General features: G+C 37.0%; 5 protein-coding genes across 7 annotated transcripts; 4 read left to right on the top strand and 1 right to left on the bottom strand.

Moving 5' to 3' along the window:
- Positions 1-103: 103 nt before the first annotated feature.
- Positions 104-5,541, bottom strand: LOC106700073 (interleukin-17 receptor A-like). The gene is made up of 11 exons (XM_014473937.2): positions 5,354-5,541; positions 5,230-5,251; positions 4,273-4,407; positions 4,008-4,126; positions 3,241-3,358; positions 2,965-3,012; positions 2,725-2,870; positions 1,989-2,057; positions 1,830-1,899; positions 1,644-1,730; positions 104-1,561 (listed from the first exon to the last, which is right to left on the bottom strand). Exons 1-11 carry the CDS (start codon positions 5,474-5,476, stop codon positions 627-629), a joined length of 1,872 nt encoding a protein of 623 aa, XP_014329423.2. The 5' UTR covers positions 5,477-5,541; the 3' UTR covers positions 104-626.
- A 2,563-nt stretch (positions 5,542-8,104) lies between these two features.
- Positions 8,105-12,955, top strand: LOC102232786 (troponin I, slow skeletal muscle-like). 2 transcript variants are annotated; one of them, XM_023343242.1, is made up of 8 exons: positions 8,105-8,276; positions 9,137-9,165; positions 10,243-10,246; positions 10,349-10,396; positions 11,896-12,027; positions 12,107-12,196; positions 12,285-12,455; positions 12,544-12,955. In XM_023343242.1, the coding sequence occupies exons 2-8, from the start codon at positions 9,155-9,157 to the stop codon at positions 12,628-12,630; spliced, it is 543 nt and encodes a 180-aa protein (XP_023199010.1). In that variant the 5' UTR covers positions 8,105-8,276; positions 9,137-9,154; the 3' UTR covers positions 12,631-12,955. The 2 variants fall into 2 exon arrangements, with proteins under 2 accessions (XP_023199010.1, XP_023199015.1); XM_023343247.1 differs by lacking the exon at positions 10,243-10,246 and having other exon boundaries at positions 8,106-8,276.
- A 435-nt stretch (positions 12,956-13,390) lies between these two features.
- On the top strand, positions 13,391-16,045 carry LOC102233987 (troponin I, slow skeletal muscle-like). Its single transcript, XM_023343254.1, has 8 exons — positions 13,391-13,536; positions 14,181-14,202; positions 14,327-14,330; positions 14,411-14,452; positions 14,549-14,680; positions 14,909-14,998; positions 15,206-15,379; positions 15,747-16,045. The coding sequence occupies exons 2-8, from the start codon at positions 14,192-14,194 to the stop codon at positions 15,831-15,833; spliced, it is 540 nt and encodes a 179-aa protein (XP_023199022.1). The 5' UTR covers positions 13,391-13,536; positions 14,181-14,191; the 3' UTR covers positions 15,834-16,045.
- A 1,418-nt stretch (positions 16,046-17,463) lies between these two features.
- Positions 17,464-20,367, top strand: LOC102233471 (troponin I, slow skeletal muscle-like). 2 transcript variants are annotated; one of them, XM_023343020.1, is made up of 9 exons: positions 17,464-17,563; positions 17,658-17,745; positions 18,211-18,241; positions 18,350-18,353; positions 18,437-18,478; positions 18,837-18,968; positions 19,063-19,152; positions 19,650-19,823; positions 19,905-20,367. In XM_023343020.1, the coding sequence occupies exons 3-9, from the start codon at positions 18,231-18,233 to the stop codon at positions 19,992-19,994; spliced, it is 543 nt and encodes a 180-aa protein (XP_023198788.1). In that variant the 5' UTR covers positions 17,464-17,563; positions 17,658-17,745; positions 18,211-18,230; the 3' UTR covers positions 19,995-20,367. The 2 variants fall into 2 exon arrangements, with proteins under 2 accessions (XP_023198788.1, XP_005796366.1); XM_005796309.2 differs by lacking the exon at positions 17,464-17,563 and having other exon boundaries at positions 17,596-17,745.
- Positions 20,368-20,946: 579 nt separating this feature from the next.
- On the top strand, positions 20,947-25,018 carry LOC102233211 (troponin I, slow skeletal muscle-like). The gene is made up of 8 exons (XM_014474023.2): positions 20,947-21,309; positions 21,563-21,604; positions 21,702-21,708; positions 22,041-22,085; positions 22,179-22,310; positions 23,129-23,218; positions 23,855-24,028; positions 24,257-25,018. The coding sequence occupies exons 2-8, from the start codon at positions 21,594-21,596 to the stop codon at positions 24,341-24,343; spliced, it is 546 nt and encodes a 181-aa protein (XP_014329509.2). The 5' UTR covers positions 20,947-21,309; positions 21,563-21,593; the 3' UTR covers positions 24,344-25,018.
- Positions 25,019-26,276: the final 1,258 nt, after the last annotated feature.

Below are 26,276 nucleotides of genomic sequence, written 5' to 3' on the forward strand. Positions count from 1 at the left end.
AACCATGCTCATATAAAAAATGTCCAGTGCTGACTGATCTAGAGAATGAAATTATATTTATTAAACCAACACGTTTCTGGTAATTAGACAAGTGTCTCTCAAGAGATGGAAAATCTATTTTTCATTTACATTTTATTAACAAAAGTAAATAAAGCAAAGAAAACACATGTCAAAAATTATTTATGCCCTTCTCAATGATGAGTGAAAAAATCTTTATTGGCTTTTACATCAATTAAAACTTCGTAACTGATGAGCAGCTTACTTGTTTGCTCTAAGTCTTCGAGACTGGAAGGCCTCCTGGCCATCACCCTAATCTTTAACTCCCTCTACAGATTCTCAGAAAGGTTCAAGTTGGGATTTATGCTTTGTTACTCCAAATATATATATATATATATATATGTGTGTGTGTGTGTGCGTGGGGGGGTGCGTGTGTGTATGTGTGTGTAAAAAAGCAAAACCTTTTTAATTGTAACTGTCACAAGAAACGTTTTAGAAAATTAAAAGTGGACTTTAACCCCAAACCGGCCAAGGATATAAACAGCGTTTACCCTGTAAATATCACACAACAGATTTATATGATTCTCCCTTGAAATAAACGGGGAGGTGAAAACCTCCAGGTAATCTTGTTAAAGCAGCTGAATGCCCTGTACAGTGTGAGAGTTGAACTCCAGCGTTGAGCCCATTTCATGCATTTCAGCCAGCTGAATCTTTGTTTCATTTATTGTTACCACACTGTTTTGGATCTCCATGTCACTGATGAGTTGGACCGAATTGAACACACATGTTAAGTGGTCCGTAATTCTTATTTTCTGTTCATCGCATTCCTCTGTGGCCTCCAGGTCCTCCAGCTCGGAGCGTTCCAGTAACTCCTCCTGGAACCAGTACGGATGCTCCAGCTGATACTTGCGAAAGGCCTCTACGGCATCTTTTAGGGCGCCCCCTGAAGGACACTCGTGGTACTTGTCCTCCGAGAGCCCGTTGATTTGCTTCACTCGGCCCGGTTCGTGTTTTTCTGTGTTCAGGATTCTGAAGAAGACCTCCTCAAACTGCTTCATCAGCTTGTAGCGCACTGTAATCTTGAAGGGCAAGGGGATGTCTTCCTCGGAACAAACGTCATCAAAGTACGCCACGATATACTTTTCAAACGACGCTGACCGGATAAAATATGGCGTCAGGAGCGTGAGGGAGGGAGTGAGCGTGTCACCGATGGGAGAGAGAGCGTCCTCTCTCAGAAAAACCTGTTTGCCTCCGCACATGGCTCTCCATTTAGCTTGGACTCCTCTGGAGCAAAGAATTAATATTTTATCCGATGACCTCTCGATTTGCTCTTTGTGCCACTCAAGCCACTGGATGCTGCCCAGTATTCCCAGTCTGGTTGAATCCAGGAGGTCAACGACCACGTCTGTGCCACATTTTGCCGCTAAGAAGGCAGAAAACTTCAGCACGATGTTCTTATACAACAGATGGTCGAGGGAGTAAATGATGAGGACACGTTTTCTCTCTTGAACTTGAAAAACTTCCGGCTGCTGCTTGTCAGCCGAGGCGGGAGTGACTGGAGCCGCTGAGATACAAAATAAAGTCACCATTTATTTGTTAGAGTCTCCTGTTATACTTTTTTATAAGTGCATTTAAAGGAAACTAACCTTTGTGAGAGGCTTTCTGGAGTAAATATACAAGAACACCAACAAAGATTAACATCATTCCCAAACAGATCTTTATAGATCGGCTGCCTGTCATTAAAGAAATATCAAGAAACGAAGAAAAATATTATTAAAAGAAAAAGATGAGCAAAAATATTACATTTGAAAACTTACAAACATGAAACTTACTTTGGCTTCTTGTTATGTTTTTCTTAGCACTCTCACAGTTATTTTTGCAGCCAATGAAATATGGTTGGATCTGTAAAATAAAGCGAGATAAACACTTAAAATGATCTCACGGCAGAAAGTATTGTTTCATTAAGATTTGGCTCTGGAAATCTGACTCACCATTACTTCATATTGTGACAGCCGAGACGAAACACACTCCAGCGTCACATTCAGACGCGTCCTGTTTTCCTGTTGGTTTACCAAACAGAAAATAATTAATCCTAGATAAGGAATATGAGAGTTATTACACCAATCTTTTACTTTCATGGACAATATTCTTACAGGGGCGTCTAAAATAAAACAAAATAGTTGCTTAAAGTTAATTTATTTCAGCAATTTAATTCCAAAAGAAAGACCTCATACATTGAGTAATAGAAGGACGGCAAAAACAGCAAATATCTCTAAAGGGACTATAGGGATTAAATTTACCTCAGTTGATGTTAACAACTGAAATAGTCCACATCTACACAAAAGTTTAATCAAATCTGTCAGTAGACCAAGATCAGATTGAAAATTTAATCCTCTGCCTTTTCAGTTTTTCCCCCCAAATGCTAAGATGTTGATTTCAATCAAAATGCAAAATTCACTTTCATCTGAAAAGAGGATTTTGGGCCACTGAGTTTAATTCCAGCTATTTAATCCACAGTCAATTGACTCTCACCAAAATACCCAAATGGACTTTACTTCACAGTCTTCTCCAGGCTGCAGTTATCTGTGTTGCTTGTGTGGCTTTTACATGTTTTCCTCACACTTAACTTGAGCAGCATTAAGAAGCTACTATTTTTGGATTTAATTATGGGCATGCGTAAACTTTTAAATGATGTATTTTATCAAGATGCGTCTGTGGAGGTGCTACCTTATTGACCAATTTGGAACAATTTACACTTCCACTCTGGATGGAGACTAGGTAGCTCTCTGAATACTCCGCCGAGTCAAACTCCACGATAATCGAATCTTTCTTCTCAGTGAACGCAGCAGCTATCCTGGGAATCCATAGACTACCTAAATTATCCAAAGAGAAACAAAATCAGCTGTATTTTAGTCCTTGAGCTCCCCGTGTACCACATTTGAACTCAAGAGACGATGAAACATTTACCGTTCTCCTGGCACAGTTGGGAGTTTTTGATTCTGGGGTCTTTACATCCTGGAAAATATAACAACTGATTAGAAGATTTTATATTTATTGCTATTATTGATGACATTATTTAACTATTATTAGTTGTAGTAGTGGGAGACAAAATTTTGTGACATCACTGGACTGCAGGATCTTATGTTCATAAAAATAGGCATTTTTCTCTGTTCTAAATTTGTTCTTATTAAAATAAAGCTCATTCAAAATAACTGTCACTGTCTCTATCTAAAGGCGAATCACCTGGTACAGGAGTTTGGTTCACAATCCTGTAATGTCCGATGTCAGGTTCAGGGAAGTGAAACACTGTGATGGTATACGTATGCGTCGGTTCTACCACAACATCCAAGGAAAAAGTCCACTAGCAGCAATAAACAAAAGGAGAAAAAAATAGTGATACGATCAAAATGAATTCTTAAAATTTCAGTCAGTTTAATTTGATATGTAACACACAGTCAAAGTTTAAAAAAAATGTTTTTTTCTGAGCCCACGTTCATGAGAGAGAAATATTTCAATAAGACCAGAGACAGAAAAGAGTCAAATTACACTCAAAGATTTTCTTTTATTTCTTTTGTTATTTTTGTTGAGTCAATACAATATAGAAACTGGATTATTTCTATAATAAATAAATTATAAATACAGACCTGTATTTCTCTAAAACAATGAAGAAAAAGTAGAGTGCCAGGCCTTTACATAATTTAAAAAGAGAAGTAAAACATCTGTTCTCATATTTTAAAATATGCCTAAGCGCTGTTTTGCTAAGGAGCCAAACAGAACAGCTTTAAATGTAATGTTTTATCAGGAAGCCAGACGTTCTATGAGAGTCAATAGATGGCAAATGACGTTAAATAACCAAATGGTTTGATTTTTAAAGTAAAAGCTGTGTTTTTGAAATCCTCCTCAAAGAGACAGATAGAATCGCAGGAGAGCATAAACCCGATCGTGGAAACAGAATGGTATAAAACAAAACAGTAAGTTTGATGACAACAGAAACACTTGCTTGCTCTTACCCTTTCCTCCTTTGAATTTTCCATATTCTTAACAGAGAAATGAATCTGCTCACACACACTTTGATTTGTATTTTCATCTCTGATGTTTATCTCTGAGCCACGAATTGCTCTTAAGGACCCTGTGAACACACACACAAGTGCACAGCTCATGAGGAAGTTTGTGACTCTTTATTTTGCTCCATCCAAACAGGGTACATAATCAAAAAACAACAACAAAAAAAACATAAAAACACTTTTTTTTTTTGTTGGGACGAGATTTACTCACCATCACCTCGTAGTTTCCAAGCCACATTCACAACAGGAGTTAATCCATCCTTGCTGATTTTTATTTGTACAGAATCCCACTCTGGACCAGTAGAAGCTTTCATCCGAGGAATCTTTTCCATGTCTGAGCAGTTGGCTGACATTGGAGGGTTTTATATTACTATATGTCATCCACTGTGGCTCTTAAAAATCCACACAGCCCTGTTGTTGTGTCATATTGTTTTGTGATTTCTAAAAATCTAAAAAAATGACATTTCTGTATATCTTGCTTTAAAAAGCTACAGTCCCATCTGAAGAAAAGAAAAGCCTCATGCTGGTATTCCCCTCCCATGTCACTGTGTTTATATTATAACGTGTCAGTGTTGTGCAGCATTGGTTTTGTGCCAAACATACATTTGGAAATATGGTCCCAAAAGTAAGTGCTTTGTCAGGCCATAACACGTTATTATCGGATGGGAGATTTTACCCAAGCCTGGATTATTTCTTTGGAAAAGAAATGCCTGTGTCCCTAACCCTAGCCTCGTTTCATCAAGTCCTTGTTGTTCCATCAGTGGAGTTTTTTGGTGCCTTTCTCCTGACAGATTAGATGTATGATTATGATGTACGACCCACTTAACATTTCTGCAGCAGTCAGAAAAACCCTAAGATAGTTCAACTTTATCTCACATCAATCAGGTTCACTATTATCAAGTGTGTACTCTCTCATACATGGTGCAACCTTCTATTTATTTGGGTTATTCCATATTTTTTCTCTCTGAAGGGTTTGTTTTTTTAACTGAATTGTGCAGAATAAATGTCACATTATGGGTGGAAAGGGAAAATAATTTAGCATGGCTTCATCTTTTTACATCACAAGAACCTTTATTAACAAAGATGTACAGACCTTTAGGAGCCACTGTACATTTAAGTGACCAGTTTGTCAATGGTTAAACAATTTAAAGCAAAAAAATATACTTACAAACTCTGTAATTGTCAAGGCCCTGCAAATAAAAGAAAACACATAAAAGATACATGCTTTTGTGTAATGCTTGCTCATTTCAGTAGAACCATCAGTAGATTTGAAGGCAGTATTTAAATCTCACCGTCTGATTGCAGTCCTTTGTCAAAATCCTAAGAGATGACAGTGATGTTGATGATGATGCTTTGAGTCCAGCCATCACACTGAAAATTAAAAAAGACAAACTGATCATTATTATGTAGATCATGTAGCTCCTGAAAACTTTACATTTGTATTTTCAAGGCAGTGTGGAAAGCTTCAAGTAAGACAAGAGTTCAGAGTTGTCTGCTGTCAGCCTGTGTTATTTGTCTGATTTTTATCACCTTGTGACTTCTGAATAACACAGGAAGGAGGTGTTCGCAGCTGTGGTTAATGACTTCCACTTTCATAGAAAAGAAAGCACTATGTGACTGTCTTGGTTGTTACTCATTTCTGCACATATTTAATTGTTTTTCATCACTGCAGAGTGCACTGTGTAAATTAGTACCAGAGGGCACATTTAGCTCTGAAGAGGCAGCCCCACTAGAGGGCAGTAACTAACATATTTATACTAAGAAGGTGATCTGATTTTACAGGTCAAAACGATCTTTCTTATTCACACTCTGAGCAAAATCAGAAAAATAACAGCATGACTGAGTTAGGAAGATCAATAAAGACATTTTTCAGAGCTTTTGAGATTATGACAGCTAAATCTATTCATTCTTCTTTCCCAGTGCCTTGCAAAAGTTTTGAGGAAGCTGCACCATGACAAATTTCACAAATTGTCATGGTGCAGCCAAAACCTAACATGTTTTATATTAAGAAGCTTTATGTTGCATCAAACATCAGGAGTCAAACATGTTGCAGTCACAGACAGCCCGAATGCATAGTATTTAGTCAGTTCACGCTTACTGCAGTACAGGAAGTTCCACATATTGCATTGCATCAGCAAGAAACTGGAACATGATAAACCTACACTACACACACTATCTGATCTTTAGTGAAGAATGGACAGGAGTGAGTTGGTGAAAGAAAACCATAAGAAGTTCTGTCTGAAGTCTGGTACAAGACTTGGAGCCCTGAAACATGGTGATGTTAGCATCCCTCTGCAGGGCTGCCTTTCTTCAACAAAGACAAGGAAGCTGGTCAGAGTTTAATGGAAAATGGATGCAACTAAACACAGGGAGCTCAACCTGTCAGAAGCTGTATATTAGAATGGCCCAGTCAAAGTTCAGACCTAAATCCAATTGAGAACGTGCCAAGAGATGTGTTTGGAAGCCAGCCATCCATCCATCCATCCATCCATCCATCCATCCATCCATCCATCCATCCATCCATCCATCCATCCATCCATCCATCCATCCATCCATCCACCTCATTTCAAAGCCTTGGGGTCTCCTTCTAGTGAAGCCCTCCAAAGGGAGGCACCCACAGGGCATCTTGATGCTGACACTGACACCTTTTGATGCGGAGAAGCAGTAGCTCTAGTTTCAGCTCTGCGGTTCCTAGATTCAGGAACTGCAATCTAGAAACTTGTACTTTCGGCATGATCCATATTTCCTGACTAAAGTTGAGGGTTGGGACATTGACCCACTGCAAATCAAGAGATCTCTATCTAATCTGATTAAACTTGAACTATTCTGCAAAAATAAATAAATAAAAATTGATAGTTGCGGTAAATGTGCCTCTGTATATTTTGGGATTAGAGGGACTGATAGTAGGGGTGCACCGATTGCAGTTTTCTGGCCAGTAACCGATTATAGATTATTTCAAAAGCTTAACCTGCCAAATCCGATTTTGGCCAATACCATTTTTTTGTGTCTGAAATGTTGCTCAATATAACAAGGAAGTTGTTGAGTTGGCAACAGTGAGGTCACTATTGTTAAGCTCACAGACACAACTTGGTGGGCCGGTCTGAATTTCAAACCTTTCTCATCGGAGAGCAAAAGAGGACAGGGTTGATTCTTAGACCTTTTCCAACCTAGATAAGATCAGTGGACAAGATCGGCTTCATATGTAAAAATCTCCCAAAATTAAAAAAATCAGCACCAATAAATCAGCTGGCCGATATAAATAGGTGCATCCCTAACTGATAGCAAAATTTTTAAAACTTGTGTCATTTCAATTTTAGAATAGAACATTTTTTTGCTCTTGAGAGTAACCACAGGATTTTATTTTATTTTTTTATTTTTTTGGTTGTAACGAGACAAAATACAACGGGTGTGAATAACTTTGCAGGGGACCATGGAGAGGATAGCACTGTGGCTGTGGGAAAGTGTTAATTCTTATCGCCTTGTCTCTGAGTTATTCTGTCTCCTGCTGGACTCTGTGGTCAGATGTATCACATGTCACCAGACCGACAGATAGGAAGGTCTTTTGAAACCCTTCCAGAAAAAAGGGTATGGGCTGTCTCCCTCTACATAAGAGGTTAATCAAGGCAATTATAAGTTAGATCAGAAGGGAGTATTTAACCAAAACAGTGTTACATTTTATTGAGTGAGGGGTTTCTGGATGTTTGTGACCTTTTGCTACTTTACTTACTTTAAAGTAGCAATATAATCCATGTTGTTTACTAATAGAAAACTGTTGCATTCATACAGCATTTGCCTTTTTTGTTGTATCTTATACTGTACCATTAGCATTAAAAGCGTCCTCAGAACAACAAGTCTTTGAAACAATCCTCTGGCCTCTGCTTGGCAACACCATGCGACCAGTTTAAAAGGAACGCATGCTCCGAGTTCATGGCCTCTGGAAAGAGAGTAGCTCAGCTGTCATTGCAGAGACGTGTGAGGTGTGTCCTTGTGCGAGACAATCACATGAAATAATTGGGTCACGGGTTGAGGGCAAATCAAAAAGGCATTGTGGATTGTGATGTGGGAACTGTCAGGTGGACGGGGGTCTATTTTAATGAGCCAATAGCATCATTGCTTTGAATACGCAGAACTTTCACTATTTATCATAAAGTGCTTTTCCTTCACATGACCTACCGCTAACCTGCTGGCCCGTCTGTTTTTCGCTCATCGTCAAAGGTAAGCGCAGCAAGCAAAGACCTTTTGTCAGTAGAAAATAGCAGTCAGTTAGGCTTATTGTGAACACTGCTTAGAAAGCTCCAACTAGCATTGTGAGACGGAGAGAAGGCAGTGACTGCAGCCCAGGAATCTACGTAACATTATCTACAATATTTGCCTGGGCCATGTCAAGTCTAACTTTGCTTAAATAATGAAGGCTGCATTCCCTGAAACTTATACTGTGCTGGTATTTATGTATGAGATGCACGCACAGGTCGTTACTTCTGTCAAGGTCTTTATGTGACTTTTTGAACATGGCAGCCTAGGTTTGACTTTCACCTCCAGCTACTTTCTGAATTCTCGATCGCCTTAGTCAGCCAGCGCAATATGAGACTAACAAAATTATGGTTATTGATATGACAGCTGATAATGATTAACCTTTATAAAATGGTTGGCAAAGCTGAAGACTATTTATGGTGCGAGCTCCCTTTAAGTAGTGTGCTTTTTTTGTTAAAATGTGCCCTTCACTGCTAGAAAAACAAGAATAGAAATAGAGAAAAAAAAGCAAATATGAAGGCATACATCTTGTTTACATACTGCAGTTCATTTGTATCTTGCCTGGATTCATCAAACCAGCGATAGCATGCAGCACTCAGGAAAGAATGGTGACAATGTGGTCAAATATAGCTGTACAACAGGCTCCAGGCTCCACCTCAACTCTTTTTAACAAGTGCCAGGAAGAGAACTGAAACTTATTTCAAAATTAACAAGATTAAATACTTGCATGAAATACTAAAACATCTGGGCCATAAAATGGTTCTAATTGAGACATAAATGTAGTGAGTTCAAAATGGTTGGTGAAACACTTTGTCTCTTCTCAGGAACGATACACTGCTGTGATGTCTGAGGGGTGAGTAATAACCTCATAATTTCTTCACAATTAATTACAGTACTCCTAATAATACTAAAAAAAGAAATGCAACCTAATGTGAGTATAAAAAAGTGTTTTCATGCCCAAAAGAGACTCTGAAAAATCACTTCAAACCTTTTTCTACACACAGTGTTAAGTGTGTCCCGTACAGTTGAAGTGACTTCAAAGTTAAAATTAAAAAATGAAGAAGCAAAACATAAGAATACCCCACATTTGCAAACCCTTAAAATGAATGATTTGTTGAAGCACCTTTTGAATTAATCTTCTTAAGCACACAGTAGTAAACATTGTGCTAAAAATAAAGTTTGGATGTCCTAACATTGTTTCTCTGGCATTTGCATCTTTTAGTTGAAGTTGACAGGTTTAGATAATGACAGGTTAAAAAGGAAGGATAGTACAGCCAATGATAAGGGTACAAAAAAATCCTCAAGCATCAAATAGAAACAACTACCAAAAACTGGAATAAATATGGAACAACAGGGATGCCACAAAAAACACGTTTTCTCTTTAACTAACAAATAGGTAAGATTGATAAAGTGGCCATTGATGGCAAGAATGAATAAAATTTCAATAAGGCCTGGTTGTGTTGTGCATCTTGCAACTATTTCCGGTGTCTTTCACATGCTTCGACTACAGCACAGGACAGAATTCATGACACTAAAGTCTGGCTAAAATTTTCCCGAACCTTGTGGGGGAAATATGTAGTAAATATTTTCAAATTAAAATGAGGCAAAGTGAAAGGCTACTACCGAAAGGGCCTTTAGCAAAGTCTTAGTTTAAAGTTGTACAGACTAATGCAAATAGTTTATGGCACTTTTTAGTATTTTGTTCTCAGATTTGATTGTTTTTTAGTTTAATTGAATGTCTTAAATGTATGGAAAAAGTTTTGAAGCAATGAATCATTGTCTCATGTTACTCAATGAAGAGTTACATGAGAATAAGTGTTGGCTTCTCTCTTTTTTTATTGCTTTATTACGTGTTTAAAATGACTATTTCTGTGGTATTAATTGTTTTTCTTTATTTTGTGATGGTTTTTGATCTTATGTGATGATGAAGACCGGTGAGTCACAATGTTATGAAATGAAATGTACATAAATCACAATGGAAAACAATTCAGAGTAAATGATGCAGAAACCTGCCATGTTTCTTTTTTTAATCATAGAGAAAGCCAAAAAGGAAATTTGCAGCCACACGTCGACTGCTAATAAAAGTAAGTCTTGTAGCTCTGAAAGCCATATTTTTCCAAAGTGTATAAATGATGCCCCAACACAATCTCAGGTTTGGAGCTCTTGTTTGATGAGGGAAACATGATTTGCTTTGTTGTTTACCTGCAGCTAAATGTCTCTCTTTCCCAGATATAAATAAAAACTGACATTTCCTAATATCTGGAAAAATGCAGCTGAAAGAATAGTCATAATTTTTTAAAATAAACTCTTTGTTTCAGAGATTTGTCCGCATACAAGTCTAGTTTCTTGCGTTTATCAGGTGTTGGGTCGTGGAGGTAGCAGCCTAAGTAGGGAGGCCCAGACTTCCCTCTCCCCAGCCACTGGGACCAGCTCCTCCGGGGGAATCACAAGGCGTTCCCAGGCCAGCTGAGAAACATAGTCTCTCCTGCGTGTCCTGGGTCTTCCTCTGGGTCTCCTCCTGGTGGGACGTGTCCGGTACACCTCACCAGATGCCTGAGCCACCCCAACTGGCTCCTCTCGATGTGAAGGAGCAGCGGCTCTACTCTGAGTAGATTCTGACTGAGATTCTCACCCTATCTCTAAGGGAGAGCCCAGACACCGTACAGAAAAAAACAATCATGACCGCTTGTGTCCGTGACCTCAACAAAGCTCATGGGCTGTGACATTATCATGTGGAGGGGTTTGAATGTCCCAGTGATCCTAGGAGCTATGCTGTCAGGGACTTCATGCCCCTGGTACGGTCACCCAAGACAGACAGGTTCTAGGTGAGGAACCAGACAAAGTGAGGCCCAAAGACCCCTTATCATGCACACAATCACTGCGTACGGATACTCCCTCATCCAGAGATGCCCGATTGACCCCTGGAGCTCAATCGGGCACAGCCCAAAGAGGAGACGTGGGTCTCACCACCTGTGAGAGGGGCCAAAGCAGAGTGAGATAGGTTGTGACCGAGGGCGGGGGACCTTGGCAATCTGATCCTCAGCCACAGAAGCTGGCTCTTGGGACATGAATCATATCAACACAGAGATTAAATGTAATACAATTAGGCTGGCACTTCAGCAAGTGCTAAAAAGTGAGTTGCATCTGTGTGAGTTAAATTATGTCCAGTCAAATATTTTTGTTGGAAAACAAAAGGGTATGTGTCAGAACATTATAGTTGCTTTGCTAATATAGTTATTGTTGGAGCAGCATATTTAGAATGAATGAATAAATAAATATGCTATTATGAGAAAACTGTTCATGTCGGGGGAAAAAAGCACATCTATGTTAACATTGATAAGTACCATATCCAAATCAGTAAAGTGGAGCTTGTAGCAGCAAGGAACGTGGATTTACTTACTTTGATGCACTTTACAGCTCATGTGATTTTAGAAGTGTGTATTGTTTTGATTCAAGCCCATTTCTAAATGACACAGATTAGTGTCAGCAGGAACAATAATCAAAACATTCCAGTCTTACAATGCTTTTTGAAAGTCTCAGTTACGTTTACCAGCTCTTTAACTGTGGCCTCATTGTATCTTAGGGTAAGCTGCTGAAGAAGGCAGCTTCTATGCTGGTTGCTGAAAGTCGAGAGAAAGAACTGGAGAAAGAAAGAGTTGTGAATGAGAGCGTTCCTCCGCTGAAGCTGTCAGGACTGTCAGTCCAGGAACTCCAGGTAATCTAGCAGAAAATACTGCTAAGCAACGCGTCACTATTTGACATCCTTTTGACTGCATCCTCTCCTTTTTTCACAGGAACTTTGCAAAGACTTACACCAGAAGCTGGACGTCGTTGACGAGACGCGCTACGACATGCAAACTAAAGTCGACAAAAATGAGAATGAGGTACACAGAAAGTTTGAGTCACGCTTTAATCGGTAGTCATGCGTGCAGACGTTGCTGTCCTTCCTAAACAGGGTTGCGTGTTTGGTAGATTGTGTCACTGAAACAGAAGATCATCGAGTTGAAGGGGATGAAGAAGCCCAGCCTGAAGAGAGTGAAGAAAACCACAGACGACATGCTGGGCGCGTGCACGGACGCTACCAAACTCAAGAAGGCCGACTTCAAGGCAAACCTCAAGACGGTGAAAAAAGAAGACGATAAGGTAAAATGCCAAAAATCCACGCAGATATAAAAAGATGACAAAATTTCCCTCAATCATTTATTTCTGTTTTCTTTTCTTCTTCAAACAGAAGGAAGAAGTGACCGACTGGCGTAAGAATGTGGAGGCCCTCTCTGGGATGGAGGGCAGGAAGAAGCTATTTAATGCAGGACAATGAAACAATGCACATATTAAATAATCAGTAATTTCCTAATGCTAACGTTACAGGATCGCAATCGTTGAGTGAAATCATATTGTGAGCATTTGAAAAGTTTTAAATTTCATGCTGAAATGAAGCGATTATAGCAATGTTTAGTCGTGATTAAATGTAAATTATGATACCACTGCAGGAGTAATAGCCATGGTTTAATGCAAACTGAGAAAAAAAAGAAAAAAAAAAGTTTTATGCTATGGAAGTGCAGTATTTGTAGTGGACAGATGATGGTGCTGTCTCCTTATTTGTAATACACATTAAGCTGAATAAAGCACCATGACCAAATGTTTGAATTCTCTCTTTGTCTTTACTTTTTTTAGTTTTGAAAGATCACTCAGTTTGACCATCTAGATGTCCTTTTTTTTTTTACTAAACCTTTACAACTGCAGTTGTCTTAAGGCACAAAAATAACTTACTGTTCCAAAATATTGAACTTATGTCTTTCAAAATCAGATGCATAACCAGATTAAGAAGATTTTCAAACACGTATGACTTTCTCTGGGGAAAAAGTTTGATATATATGTATATATATATATATATATATATATATATATATATATATATATATATATATATATATATATATATATATATATATATATATATATATATATATATATATATATATATATATGTATTTATATCATATTGAGACTATTGTGCCCTACAGTACAGCCACACACCTGGCATAGGGTGATGGGAGAGAAGTGATATACAGTTTGTTGACTGTCAGGACAGAAGACGCTATTTTAGTTGGCCACTCACAGAAGGCAATAGGAGCTATTAAATTTGAGACTTGAGTTTAGTTCTTGTTATTTAAAGTCAGAGTCATATCATATCAACTTGTTTTCCGCAGAGATTAAATATAAGGTACGTTAATCTCTTTGTTTGTTTAATGATGATGTGGCATAGATACAATCATTTTCAGATAAATTTCACCTAGTGCAGTATGGTTTAAAAAAACAAACCAAAAATCTGAGTTTAGATTACATTGGCATATTTAGCAGGAAGCTAAAATTTTGTTTACTGTTTATACATTAAAGTGCTGCAAATATACATATTTTTAAACCAATTTAAATATTTTAGACAGTATTGTGACTTTTTATCCAAGTAATAGCTGAGATTGCAAATAAAAAAAATAAAAAAAATCCTAACTTGTGCTATACATTTAGTTTACCCAAACTAAATCTGAATGTGATTTTGAGATAGCTGCTCTCCACTTGGACAGAGCCCAGATGGGATTCAAAAAGGAAAATCATTCCAAGTATTCACAGTACTTGAGCTTGAAGTGTTACTAATTTAAAGGCTCAGAGTTAGTTAATGATGGAGTTCCAAGGTCTGGATGACAAAACTAATGTCGATAAAATAACTGCAGAAAAACTTCAAAATACATTTTATTTGATCAAATCGACATGCAAATTAGACTGTGATTTTATACTGCGATAACCATCAAGGCAAATGAAGTAACTATCACCTGAACTGATGATAATAATAAAAGTCTAATCTTTCCATAGGAGCAAAAGACATGTCTGAGGCGTAAGTGATAATGTTTTCTAATATCTGTGAAAGAATATTTATCATACAAAAAAATTACAGAAATTGTCCTCACTACCTTTTTCCTATTTTCCTTTTTTTTCTCACGTCATAATGTCCAACACAGACCGGTAAGAAATTAATATGTTTATTGCAGCTCAAATTAAACCAAAATAAGAATAAAATGACTTTTTTCGCTTTTGTCTTTAAGAGAAAATCAAAGATCTCTGCATCTCGAAGGCTACATCTTAAGGTAGTGTCTCCTTTTATGAAGTGTCTGTATTTTTTTTTATCCAAATGGGGAATTGTTTGATCTATTTTATTTTATTAAATTTTTTTTGCCTGACAGATCAAGCTGCTGAAAACAGCAGCTGTGATGTTGGAGAAGACCAAGGAGGAGAGGATTCAGCAGAAAGAAGTTACTCTCACAGAGAAAGTTCCTCCTCTCCAGCTGTCTGGTTTGTCTGTTCAGGACCTCCAGGTGAGCGCATTGGGGGAAGATTCATTTAGGTGTTTTGCAAACAGTTAAATCACTGTGGCGTAAGTTATATTCGACACTAGCTCTAACTGTAATCATAACATTAGAAATGATCTAAAAAAGGTTTGTGATAGCCAGTTCCCTGCAGCGTCATGCTAAATGCAATTAATTATACTGAATAATAATCACAGGAACTTTGAGGAAAAGTTGCTGATCTCTGTTTGTTTCCAGACTTTGTGCAAAGAGCTGCACCGCAAGATAGATGTGGCAGATGAAGAACGGTACGACATCGAAGTTAAGGTGGCCAAAAACATCAATGAGGTCTGGATTCATTCCTTCATTTCGTCTAGTTTATGTGTCAATAAATTCTGTTTAGTATTTGTTTTTTCACATCAATGATGAATGAATAGATCTGCAAACTTCTTTTACTTGAACTACTGTTTGTCCGATCAACAGAGTCAGTAAAAACATCAGCAGATTGAACTAAACGTGCTCTTTGTACTTGAATTTTTACATTTGAATCCACAGATTGAGGATCTCAATCGGAAGGTCTTTGAGCTGAAGGGTAAGATGAAGCGACCTGCTCTGAAGAGAGTAAAGATCTCTGCTGACGCCATGCTGGGAGCTCTGCTGGGTTCAAAGGTTAAAGAGAGTGTGGACTTTAAAGTCAACCTCAAGACTGTGAAGAAAGAGGAGGAAAAGGTAAATGACCGTATCTTAACAGCTACAGTATCTTCAGTTATGTGAGAGAACTGTTAAGACCCCATCACTGAATCAGTTCATTACTCAGAAATATTCACATGTCAAATTCTAATTATACTTCCAACTTTTGGAAAAGAAAGTAATTTAACTGCACTTAGCAAGAATTCAAATAGTTTTCCCCATTTGTCACAATTGTGGCTAGCAATAATAATGGAGATGGCCTGTTTTATTGCTTGCTTTTTACTCATTTGCAAAAATCATTCTACAATGTTTTACATCCATTATTTTGTCCATACTAATATATGTATAGTGTGTAGTATTTCTCAAAACTGCTGAGACATTTTTTTTATGTTCTTTGCCTAATCAGAAGGAGGAAGTGACAGACTGGAGGAAGAACGTGGAAGCCATGTCCGGAATGGAGGGCAGGAAGAAGCTTTTCGATGCCAACCCCTAGATTTGTCTTTGTGGACATTTTGATGATAAATGCAGTTTTACAGGGTAAGAAATTATAGAAGACCTTGAAGGGATTGTTCTTCCATAGAATTAGCAAACACACGAGACAGGATTCAGCATGCATCTGCAGACTTTACATGCAATATTCAAAGTTACTTAGATTATTCAAGAAAAATAATTGCATCAATCCGTATTTTTTTTTTTTTTTTTGCATTAGGGTTAATTGAATTGTTTTGTTTTGTGGTTTTTGCACTTGTAAAACATTTGAACTGCTTGTATGTCCACCCTAAAACAAATGTTTCTTGACCTTAAAATGTCTGAGAATAAGAAAGTTAATAAAATGTTCTGGTGAAAACTTAAAGCTGATGCTGTAGTTCTCTTTTTTATGCCTATTTTATGAGGCTGACAATAACAACGTGGCCACATAAACCAAGAACTTAATGTTCTTGGCTAAACGAAGAAACAACACTCACCTGCAAATATCTAAATCCTAAACATCACTGCAGCAAAAGACCACAGAGGCAAGAAGAGAAGAGTCTTTCTACATGCAATGATCTGTGTGTGTGTATATACTGTATATATACTGTATATATACTGTATATATATATATATATATATATATATATATATATATATATATATATGTGTGTGTGTGTGTGTGTGTGTGTGGGCGTGTGTGGGTGTGTGTGTGGGGCTGTGTGGGGGTGTGTATGTACTTATATACATATATGTGCATATATGTGTGTACAAATATACATGTGTGTATATATACAAATATATGATAAATATATATTTACTAAATCACCTTAATAAATAAGGTGATTTATAAGTCACCTTATATTTATGGTACTTATAACAACAATTAATATAAATATTAATTGTTGTTATAAATATGACTTTTTGTAAATATAAGGTGAGTTATATTTATTGTTAAATTCTTATTCTAAGTTCTTAAATGTTCTTAGTTATGTAAACGTGTGTATTCTTTGGTGTGTGTAAAGGGTTGCAGTGTGAATCCAGTGCCAAGCTGAAATCACATTGGCTCAGTTTATAAACCATCAAGCTCCACAGACCACCTGTCCTTGTTCCTCTGCAGGCCAAAATAAAACCCAGTTAACCTTTGGCTTTTGTCTTTCCTCAATGCAGTCTGTGCAAAGTGTCATGAGACTACTGCCATAATATGCAGCTGCAAATATAAACAAAAATTGTGACAAAATTTGCTAATGGAAAATGCACTTAATCTATAAATAAATATCTGTTTTACTTTGCACGGCTAGAGAAAGGAAAAAGACATTTTAAGGAAAAAACATGAATCATTTTGAGTCAATTTGAAATATTTGGGAACGAAACACCAGATTTAGTTGATATTAATATCAGACGACTAAATAGATTATCTGGGATAGTCTATGTTACTTCTGGACCTCTTGAGCCATGCCGTTTTCCTATAAATAAGAACACTGCCCAAATGAAGGAGGTAACTCTAACTTCTTCCCTTCCGCTCGACTCCCTGACATCTTCATCTAAACTTTTCCAGCTGGCCCCGCTCTGTCACGACTCCGACCTTGACCCTCTCTAAGGACACGCTGCCATTTCCACTAATAGGTGTCGCAGAAATCATGTTTAAACATACCCAAATATCTGAACCCAAGGAGCGGGCTTCATGACGCCCCCTATGCAGCTCAAATATTGTTGTGAACCCCTGCAAATGTCACTGTTGGTGGACGGACAGAGGTAGTAAAACAGAGACGACTCTATTTTAGTGAGTCATGCTACTTTGGAGGAGACACTATAAATTTGAGACATGTGTTGTTGTTGTTTTTTTCAGAAAGTACAAGGAGCTCCTTGAGGTTGGATCGCTAGGCATTGTGTTGCTTGCTCCTATTGGTACCTGTACTTTCATTGTTTGACTCAGTGTGAGTATATTTCTCTTTATTTCATAGTATCTAACAGCGACTATCACAGTTCTTTACGTCAGAGTAGCATCTTGTTCTCTCAGGCCATTTTAGCGGGCAGCAGAGTTATTGTTTAACATTAGCAGCTGGCTGAACAGAGTCTTCTCACATGCCTGCGGATTATCTGGTCACTGAACTGCTTTGTCACCCGTGGTGAACCTCTCATCAGATATATTAACACTTGCACTGCTTTGACTCTTCAAAGCACATTCGCCTTAAACCTTTCCAAACGTTTTAAAGACTTACAATTCAAAACTATTTAGCTTTAGCGATCAAATGCATTTGTAATTTGCAGGAGTTTTTAGACTTGCATTTAGCTTGCAACAATTAATTGATATAAAGCGCGCAGAATGTACTAAAAGGCAGTGAAGCAGCAGTGTGTTTAATAACAGATTTATTTTAATGGATTTATTTTCCCCATTCTAGAGCGGTGGTTTAAGTCAGCCATGTCGGACGGGTAAGTGCTATCGCCTCTCGTGTGTTTCTCCACTGGTTATTGCACTGTATGAGATATAAAATTATAAAATTATAATATGCTTCATTTCTCTTATGAATGTCCCCAAAGACCGGTAAGTATCAGCAATATACATTTCACTTATGTTTTGTGCAAGACAGAAGGTGGAAATAAATATTATTTATCTGTGAATTACAGAAAAAATCTAAGATCTCCTCCTCCAGAAAGCTGGGGTTAAAAGTAAGAGATTTATGTTGTCTGTGTTATTATTATTATTTTAATGTTTGGCTATTTATTTAATTGATTTTATCCTCTAAGCTTATTTCATTTTCATTGACGTTAACAACAATGTTGTTAACTTCTCTACAGTGCAGTCTGCACGCTGCAGTGTACAGACTGCAGTATGAGAAATAATAGGTTTATGATTGCCTTGAGACACACTTATTCTTAAAGGCGTACATTGCAAGCACATTTTTAAAAATGAAATCTATGCTCTTTTGCATTTGTCATAAGTATTGCATATACTTACAAGTAAAAGAAAAAAAAACGGGGGAAAAAAGAGGATAAATGCTGCATTTTTATGGATTTTCACTCTTAGATCAAACTCTTGGCAGTTGCTACTCAAATGCTGGAGGAGGAAAAAAATCAGAAGATGAAGGAGAAAGAAGCCTTGCTAGCAGAGAGACTTCCTCCGCTGAATCTTTCTGGTCTGTCTTCACAGGAACTGCAGGTGTTTCTTTTTAATCACCAAAACGTTTACTTTCTGATTAATACCAGTCTCCCTTCAGCAAGTTACTCACAACGTTATTTTCTTTTTATTATAGGATCTGTGCAAAGAATTGCACCGCAAGATTGATATTGTAGACGAGGAGCGCTACGATGTTGACCTGAAAGTTTCCAAAAACGATGTGGAGGTGAGATCATTAAGACAGAACAGCAATGCAAGATGAAGGTCTGTTCACTTGTCCATGTATTTTAAGCATTGAATTAAGCATTAGCCTCCAAAATACCACCAAAATAATTACTTTTAGCCTGCCATTTTTTTTTTCTAATTAAGCCAACTTGGTTGCAATTTGAGATTTATACCACAAGATGTCTCTACATCCTACATTTTTGAAAGCAGCTGAAAACCACACAAGCATGTTCATAAATCAGACATTACATGATGGAAGCAAAAAAGTAAAAAATTAAAAATAAATTCAATAACTGAAGTCCATCCCATTAGAACTGCATAGCTCAACTGGAAACATCCTGCAGCCGCACCACGGTGGTATGACGACATCTCACATATTGATTGTACATTACGTGAATCTTAAATACCACTGAGTAATATACCTATGAAAAATGCAAATGACATTATCTTGAGTAATGATGAGGTAGAATGACATAATCATGTGCTCTGGTTGGGCAGATTGAAAACATGAAACTGAAGATTACTGAGATGCAGAGCAAGTTCAAGAAGCCTCACCTGCGGAGAGTGAAGATCTCAGCTGAAGCGATGCTGAGCGTTCTGCTGGGCTCCAAACACAAGGAGTCGTTTGACTTCAAGGCAAACCTCAAAACTGTCAAGAAGGAAGAAGAAAAGGTGAATCTGGTTTTTATCCACCTGAATATTGTTTTCTGTCTTTTTAAATGTTTTTGTCCAATTTGTTTTGTTCTCTATCAGAAAGAGGAGGTTACTGACTGGCGTAAGAATGTGGAGGCCATGTCTGGGATGGAGGGCAGGAAGAAGCTCTTTGACGCTTCTGGCAACTGAAGACAAAAACACTGGCTTTTCTGTTTTACAATATTTCCAAATTCTGTAATAGGCGCTATTACGACGTAATATTATCCCCACATTGTATTGCTGAATGCAAAGAGACACTTCGGGAAGACTCAAGGTTTAGGGAAACTATTGCCGCATCAACAATGCAGCAGAATTGTGCTCTTTGTTCCAGCAGATGGCAGCAGAGCTCTTTAACTTTTATGCACCACTGGAAACTTTGGACGTTCAGAAAAGTTTGGTGATTTTAAACAATATTGTTTGCTATTTAGAAACAGTTCTCAGTTGTAACAAACTGATTTGATGCGGTACAGCTATAGAAGTAGCATTGGCCAATAAAAATGCTTTTAAAATTCAAAAAATGATATTACTGTTAGTTTCTGTCTATTTCTATCCTCCACAAAAAAGGGGATTATGTGTTATTTTCTATTTATATTTAGAAATCCTCTTTGAAAGCATACTTAAAAAGTTTATTTTGACCTATCATGATAAAAAAAAAAAGTAAATAGATAAATAAATTATACGCTTTGTCACTTCTGGGCTTTTAATTTAAAAATGATTTGGTGTTTGAAAATTATTTTAATCTAACCATACATATCACACAACTTAAGTTTGTCTTACAGATGCATACAAATAAATTAAAATACAACTAAAAATCCCATTATTCAGTTGGGAAAAGTGACACTTGCTTACTAAATAGATTAATAATAATTAGATTGATATGTAATGTCATGTTCATTATAAGTATTATGGCCTTCTTCATTCCCTCAACTTTCCCTTTTATCTGCAAGTTTTCTGCTCTTAAATATTTCCTAAACTTTTCCATAAGGTAAGCCATAATAACGCCATAAATAAAAAATAAATAAACGTGTTGAATAAAATTTAAAAAACAAATATATAGAAAATATTTCTCCTGTATAGGGAACACAGATTCCAAAATGGAAAAAATTGGGGAAATTCTTTAAATAAAAAAAAGAAACCTTTAATTTCTAGATAATTCATAAACCCCATGAAGTTAAAGAGGATGTACTTCGATTTTTTTTTTTTTTTGCGTGCCTGTAAACTGAACCATCAGATGTGACCTGCTCCTCTTGAGACAAACCGAGAAAGCATCACAGGTGAACCCTCCTCAGAACCTCTAAGAACTTCACACCTCATACATGTGAAGTACGAGAGATGGAGTCTAAGAATGGAGAATCTATTTCAGTGAGCCACTCACATGAGCCCTGAAATCTATATATCTGCCCTCTTTCATCCCCTTGAGTCACACACCAGGGGACTCTTGAGCATTGAAACCTCACTTTTAAAGGTAAGAAAATCTTTTCATTAAAGGAAACAAAACAGTGTATCGGACAAAAGACACACTTTTATAGTAGTTGTAGCAGAAATAGTCTCTATTTCTACCCTGAAAAGTTTGAAGATTAAAGTTGACGTTTTCTTATTTTTTATTAGTTGCATTTTAGTTGCAGTTTTAAGCGATCTTCATTTCTAATTTCCAGTGTTTATAGTCAATATGGAGAAAATTACCCATGCTTTTTACCCCATCTGTCTGACATTTACAGACCTAACAAGGAGGAACTAGGAACTTCTATCATGTCTGGAAAGTAAGTTCAACCCCAGAAATCCTACTTCACCACTTATTGACAACAATTAATCAATTTTTCTTCTTTGCACTATGGACACAAATTTTCCCCTCAACAGCCCTTCGGTGAGTTTAAATGGTTTCTATGGGTTCATGTTGATTTTTTTTTTTTTTTTACAATCATGTCAGCAACTAAAAACAATGTATCAATGTAACAACTTGGGCCTTTAATTCCACAAATACATTAAGAAATTACATTGAGAATTAAGAAAGTACATATAGCCAAATAGATGCCAATCTACTGCATTTGGCTATAAAAAAAACTGTTTGTTTTATGTTTAGCTTTTGTGCTTTAAAGCTGCGTCTACCGTCACTGTACAGAGATTTTTAGAAGCACACAAAAAGTGATGCACACCTCAAAAAATGTAAACTTAATCTTTTTTTTTATTCTGTCACAGAAACCTAAGCCAAAAATCTCTGCATCCCGCAGATTGTTCTTAAAGGTATGCCCTATATAAATAATGTCCAACTTTGCTAAAGTGTATCCACAGCCATTAAGCAGAGAAAACTCTGTGTGTGTGTGATTTTTTTCCCAGACCAAACTGTTAAAGAAGGCAATGACTATGCTGGAGAATGAAAAGCAAGCCAGAATAGCTGATAAACAGAGGATCCTTGACGAAAGACACCCAACCCTCCAACTGTCAGGCCTTTCGATGCAGGACCTACAGGTACACTTATCACCTTTAATTTAGTATATTATGATTTTTAAGGTTGAGGATGTCAAGAAAAATTGCAATTTTTTGAATAGATCAGTTGCTCCAAATCAATTGTTGTCTTATATATTTAATACCTGGTCATCAAACCTCAAAGTAATTAGTTATGGGTTTTTATTTATATAGATGATTAAAATGGGCTCTTCTCCAAATCATTGAAAAATGTTCATTTAAAAACTCCCAGGAGAGAAGAATATTTATTAAAAAAATAAAATACAATCCTTAAACCTAAGTTTACTTGATACATCTTTCCAAATACGTCATAAACATCCTTAAAATAGATCCAGTTTATCATATAATAGAAGTCAGAACATAAATTGTTTTCATCATTCTTTAACCTTTTTACATATTGTCCTTTACAACTGCATTTTATAATACGTTTCATTAGTATGCAATGTGACAGGTTGGAAAATAAAACTAGTGTATAATGGCGAAGTAAAAACAATATCTGACATAGATTCACAGCTGGCCTTTCATCTGGACTTTGACTGGGCCAGTCTGACATATAAAGATGTTTTGATCTGAGTCATTTTATTGTAGCTCTAGTTGTCAACTAATGGTCATCGTCCTGATGGTCGAGTAAACCTCGGCCACAAATTCAAATCAAATTCAAATCTTCTGCAGCTGCTAAGAGGTTTTGCTCCAGAAAGTTGCTCACATTAACTCTCTTTAGCTTCCACATCTGTAATCTCTATTTTGTTGTTAGTTAACTTATATTCTGTAAGCCTAAAGTCCTTTAATGAGTCTGTTACACAAAATGTTTCTGTCCACAGAATCTTTGCAAAGAGATCCACCAAAAAATTGACAAGGTCGATGAAGAGCGCTACGACATTGCTAGCAAAGTGGCAATAAATGAGAAGGAGGTGAGTGATTCCAGTAAGTACAGCAACATCCACATTTATTGGGCGTTCTGGTAAAGACGTGCAAAATGCTTTGAAATATTTTCATCTTCTATTGAAGAAGCAAAAGATCTAACATACTGTATTATTATTTATTCGTTTTGTGAAAAAGAAAAAAATGGAAAATAATTGTTGTTAATTAATAAAACTATCCCTGCCACATTTACTCGCATTCTAAATAATTATTGTAAAATAAATGCAAATGAAGCATTTTCTTAATTTGGATAACGCATTTTTGATTTTTATCATAATATCTGAATTTTTACACAATAATCCATTTCCTGGGACATGAAATGTAATGTGACAAAGAGGCCCACTATCTTGTTTATAAACTTGTTCATTAACTTTCAGAAATTAGAAAATAGCAACAAGAAAAAGAAAAAAAACTCCAACACTGGCCATTACGGAACCACAACAAACAGGGACATCACGGTGTCACCAAGGCTCCACAGCAAATTCTTTTTGAACACGTTTCCTAGAGACGACTTTCCTTCTCCAAAAGCATACATCTATAAGAGACACATGCGATCTACGTACGGTGGAAATGTGAAACCTTGTGTTTAATTGTAAAGAGGGGTTTGTGGTTTGTTTTCCACAAAGATACAGAACTTGTCTCAAAAGGTCTTTGAGCTGAAGGGCAAGATGAAGAGACCGAACCTGAGGAAGGTGAGGGTGTCTGCAGGAGCCATGCTGGGAGCCTTGCTGGGGGCGAAGGTAAAAGAGTCAGTGGACTTCAAGGCCAACCTAAAGACCGTGAAGAAAGAGGAGGAAAAGGTAAGAGTGCAGGTTGTAGACTTGAATGCTAGGTCAAATGTTCATTTAAGCCACTTAGAGTAAAAACACAAACGCATGCAGAATATAATACTAATCATGGCGGAATAAAAAATGTTATCTAACGCCGCAACATTAAGCAAGCGATCATCCACATCTCACTGACATTAAAATCATCTCAAGTGTTTAATCAGGATAAACTGATTCAAATTTTCTGCTTTGATGACACAGAAAGAAGAAGTCACTGACTGGCGTAAGAACGTGGACGCCATGTCTGGGATGGAGGGAAGAAAGAAGCTGTTTGATGCTGCCCAGTAGGTTTGTGATCAGTGTCACTTTGATCACTGCCGTAAATTAAGAAAAGTATAAATGCCGACACTGCTTGGGTTTGCAAGTGACAAAGCTGACAATGAAAACTTTGGGATCATTTTTGTTGGATACACATGATTGTATCATCTGTCTCTGCTCCACTTAAGTAATATTACCTCACTATTTCACCCCACCTCTTCTTTGTCTTCTTCGTCGTCATTGACTTCAAGAAGAAAAATCTACAAATTTAAAACAGTCTTAAGATTGTCCTAAAAATCTTATTCTCCTTTATTTTTGGGGGGGACTGAAAGGACAGTGCATATTTATTTTTTCTAACAGTCCAGGCTGTGACTAGCCGATCATGTTCCAACACTGAGGTGCTTACCCTTGAAATTATATGGAAAATGATTGTGCATTTTTGGAGATAAACCAATCTTATGATCTCTGTCTAAAAGTACATGTGAAACATATTCAGAATGCTATTGTTTTTATTGAGGACACTTACAAAATATCAGTATATCCTCAAAAATACTTGTAGTACCTTCACTGTATTTTCAAGGAGTCTTACATAAAATGTTTTAATTCACACATTAGAACTGTTTTATAACAATATGTCCAACATTGTTGTAGGAAAACCAGTTTTTTGCTCTCTACAAAAATCTTAATAAATCACATCCTTATTTCTGTCTTTGTCTGCTTCGTTACACAGTTATTTGTAGAAGTTTTCTTGAAGCCTGTAATAAATGGCATTTATGAGACTATCACATACACAGAGTACTTTACATACATGCTGTATCCACTAATAGACGAGACTTAAAAGGTCTCATTTCTCATTGCTGTCAGTGATTTTGCATTCTTAGGGGAAATATGGCTGTCTTCCAATGACGTGACTAATAAACACTGCAAGAAAAACTGCTGTAGGCTAAAAGGTAAGTTGGCAAGTGACATGTAGGTTGGTGTCTTGTTAGCAACTTTTAGTTCAGGACAAAATTCAAAAGGCTATTCCAAGATCTTTTAAGGAGCCTCTGACGTGTGGCAAGCATCTGTTGCTCTCAATTAAATTCAAAAATATTTTATTGATCCCAAAGGGGAATTAAATGGTAATGTTAATGTGTTAATGTAAATATTTACTTAGCCAATACAATGTAAAACTACGTTTTGCTGTGACTGCAGCTGCAAATCTTTAACGGTTTGACAGCTTTGGAATTAAATATTTACTTGAAGCCGTTTTATTACAACTTTGATCAACTCCCTTGTCCCTGCTGAAGAACAACCTCCCTACAGGTGGTGCCTATCCCCAGCGGTAATCAAGGAGGAGGCATGGTACACCTTACCCTAGACAGGATGCCAGTTCATCACAGACAGCACAAAATTGATAAATATATTTTTTCAGCACATGTTGAAAGATTGATGTAACAGTTAAAGAAAAAGAGTTCAGAAATTGGAAACATTTTAGATTTCTGCAACTTCTGAACTAATGTTTATGTGAATCTGAGCACAATTTCTCAGCCTTTTCTGCATGTCACTGTTTTATGTATTAATAAGTTTGGCTATTTTATTTGAAAGGTTATATAAATGTTTGTTCATGTGTTTATATTAAATTAAAAGCCCGATTTCTCGTCCCCCAGCTAAATTTTTCTGAAGTCGGGGTGTGTGTGTTGAATATGTTGGCTTTTCTTCCTTGTAAGTTAAGGAGGGTCTCGCCCAGGGCGCCATTATCGCTAGAACTGCCCATGTCCGCTACTAGTACTGACATGACTATAAATGTACTGTACTTCTACTTCTACAGACAATATTGTAAATATCTTTACAGAAACGGATTACCCCTCTAACTCATGGAAACACAAACAAATACTGTATGTTCACAGTGCGGTAGCTGCGACCTCCTCTTCCTCTTGCTTTCTGTTCTCCTTCCCCTACCGCGAGCTTGCGTGAACCGTTG

This window comes from Xiphophorus maculatus, chromosome 2 (genome assembly GCF_002775205.1).
Source record: "Xiphophorus maculatus strain JP 163 A chromosome 2, X_maculatus-5.0-male, whole genome shotgun sequence".
Lineage (NCBI taxonomy): Eukaryota > Metazoa > Chordata > Actinopteri > Cyprinodontiformes > Poeciliidae > Xiphophorus > Xiphophorus maculatus.

What these genes read in the sequence shown, in the direction of transcription:
- LOC106700073 (XM_014473937.2), bottom strand. Translation starts at nt 5,476, where the DNA reads ATGATCTACATAATAATGATCAGTTTGTCTTTTTTAATTTTCAGTGTG. An exon ending in AAACATAACAAGAAGCCAAA is followed by an intron (nt 1,731 to 1,829) that starts GTAAGTTTCATG and finishes CTTTAATGACAG; the next exon opens with GCAGCCGATCTATAAAGATC. An exon ending in CCAGAAAGCCTCTCACAAAG is followed by an intron (nt 1,562 to 1,643) that starts GTTAGTTTCCTT and finishes TTTGTATCTCAG; the next exon opens with CGGCTCCAGTCACTCCCGCC.
- LOC102233987 (XM_023343254.1), top strand. An exon ending in CTCGAAGGCTACATCTTAAG is followed by an intron (nt 14,453 to 14,548) that starts GTAGTGTCTCCT and finishes TTTGCCTGACAG; the next exon opens with ATCAAGCTGCTGAAAACAGC. An exon ending in TGAAGAAAGAGGAGGAAAAG is followed by an intron (nt 15,380 to 15,746) that starts GTAAATGACCGT and finishes TTGCCTAATCAG; the next exon opens with AAGGAGGAAGTGACAGACTG.
- LOC102233211 (XM_014474023.2), top strand. An exon ending in CCCGCAGATTGTTCTTAAAG is followed by an intron (nt 22,086 to 22,178) that starts GTATGCCCTATA and finishes TTTTTTTCCCAG; the next exon opens with ACCAAACTGTTAAAGAAGGC. An exon ending in TGAAGAAAGAGGAGGAAAAG is followed by an intron (nt 24,029 to 24,256) that starts GTAAGAGTGCAG and finishes TTGATGACACAG; the next exon opens with AAAGAAGAAGTCACTGACTG.
- LOC102232786 (XM_023343242.1), top strand. An exon ending in TGTCAGTCCAGGAACTCCAG is followed by an intron (nt 12,028 to 12,106) that starts GTAATCTAGCAG and finishes CTTTTTTCACAG; the next exon opens with GAACTTTGCAAAGACTTACA. An exon ending in TGAAAAAAGAAGACGATAAG is followed by an intron (nt 12,456 to 12,543) that starts GTAAAATGCCAA and finishes TTCTTCAAACAG; the next exon opens with AAGGAAGAAGTGACCGACTG.
- LOC102233471 (XM_023343020.1), top strand. An exon ending in TGTCTTCACAGGAACTGCAG is followed by an intron (nt 18,969 to 19,062) that starts GTGTTTCTTTTT and finishes TTTTTATTATAG; the next exon opens with GATCTGTGCAAAGAATTGCA. An exon ending in TTTCCAAAAACGATGTGGAG is followed by an intron (nt 19,153 to 19,649) that starts GTGAGATCATTA and finishes CTGGTTGGGCAG; the next exon opens with ATTGAAAACATGAAACTGAA.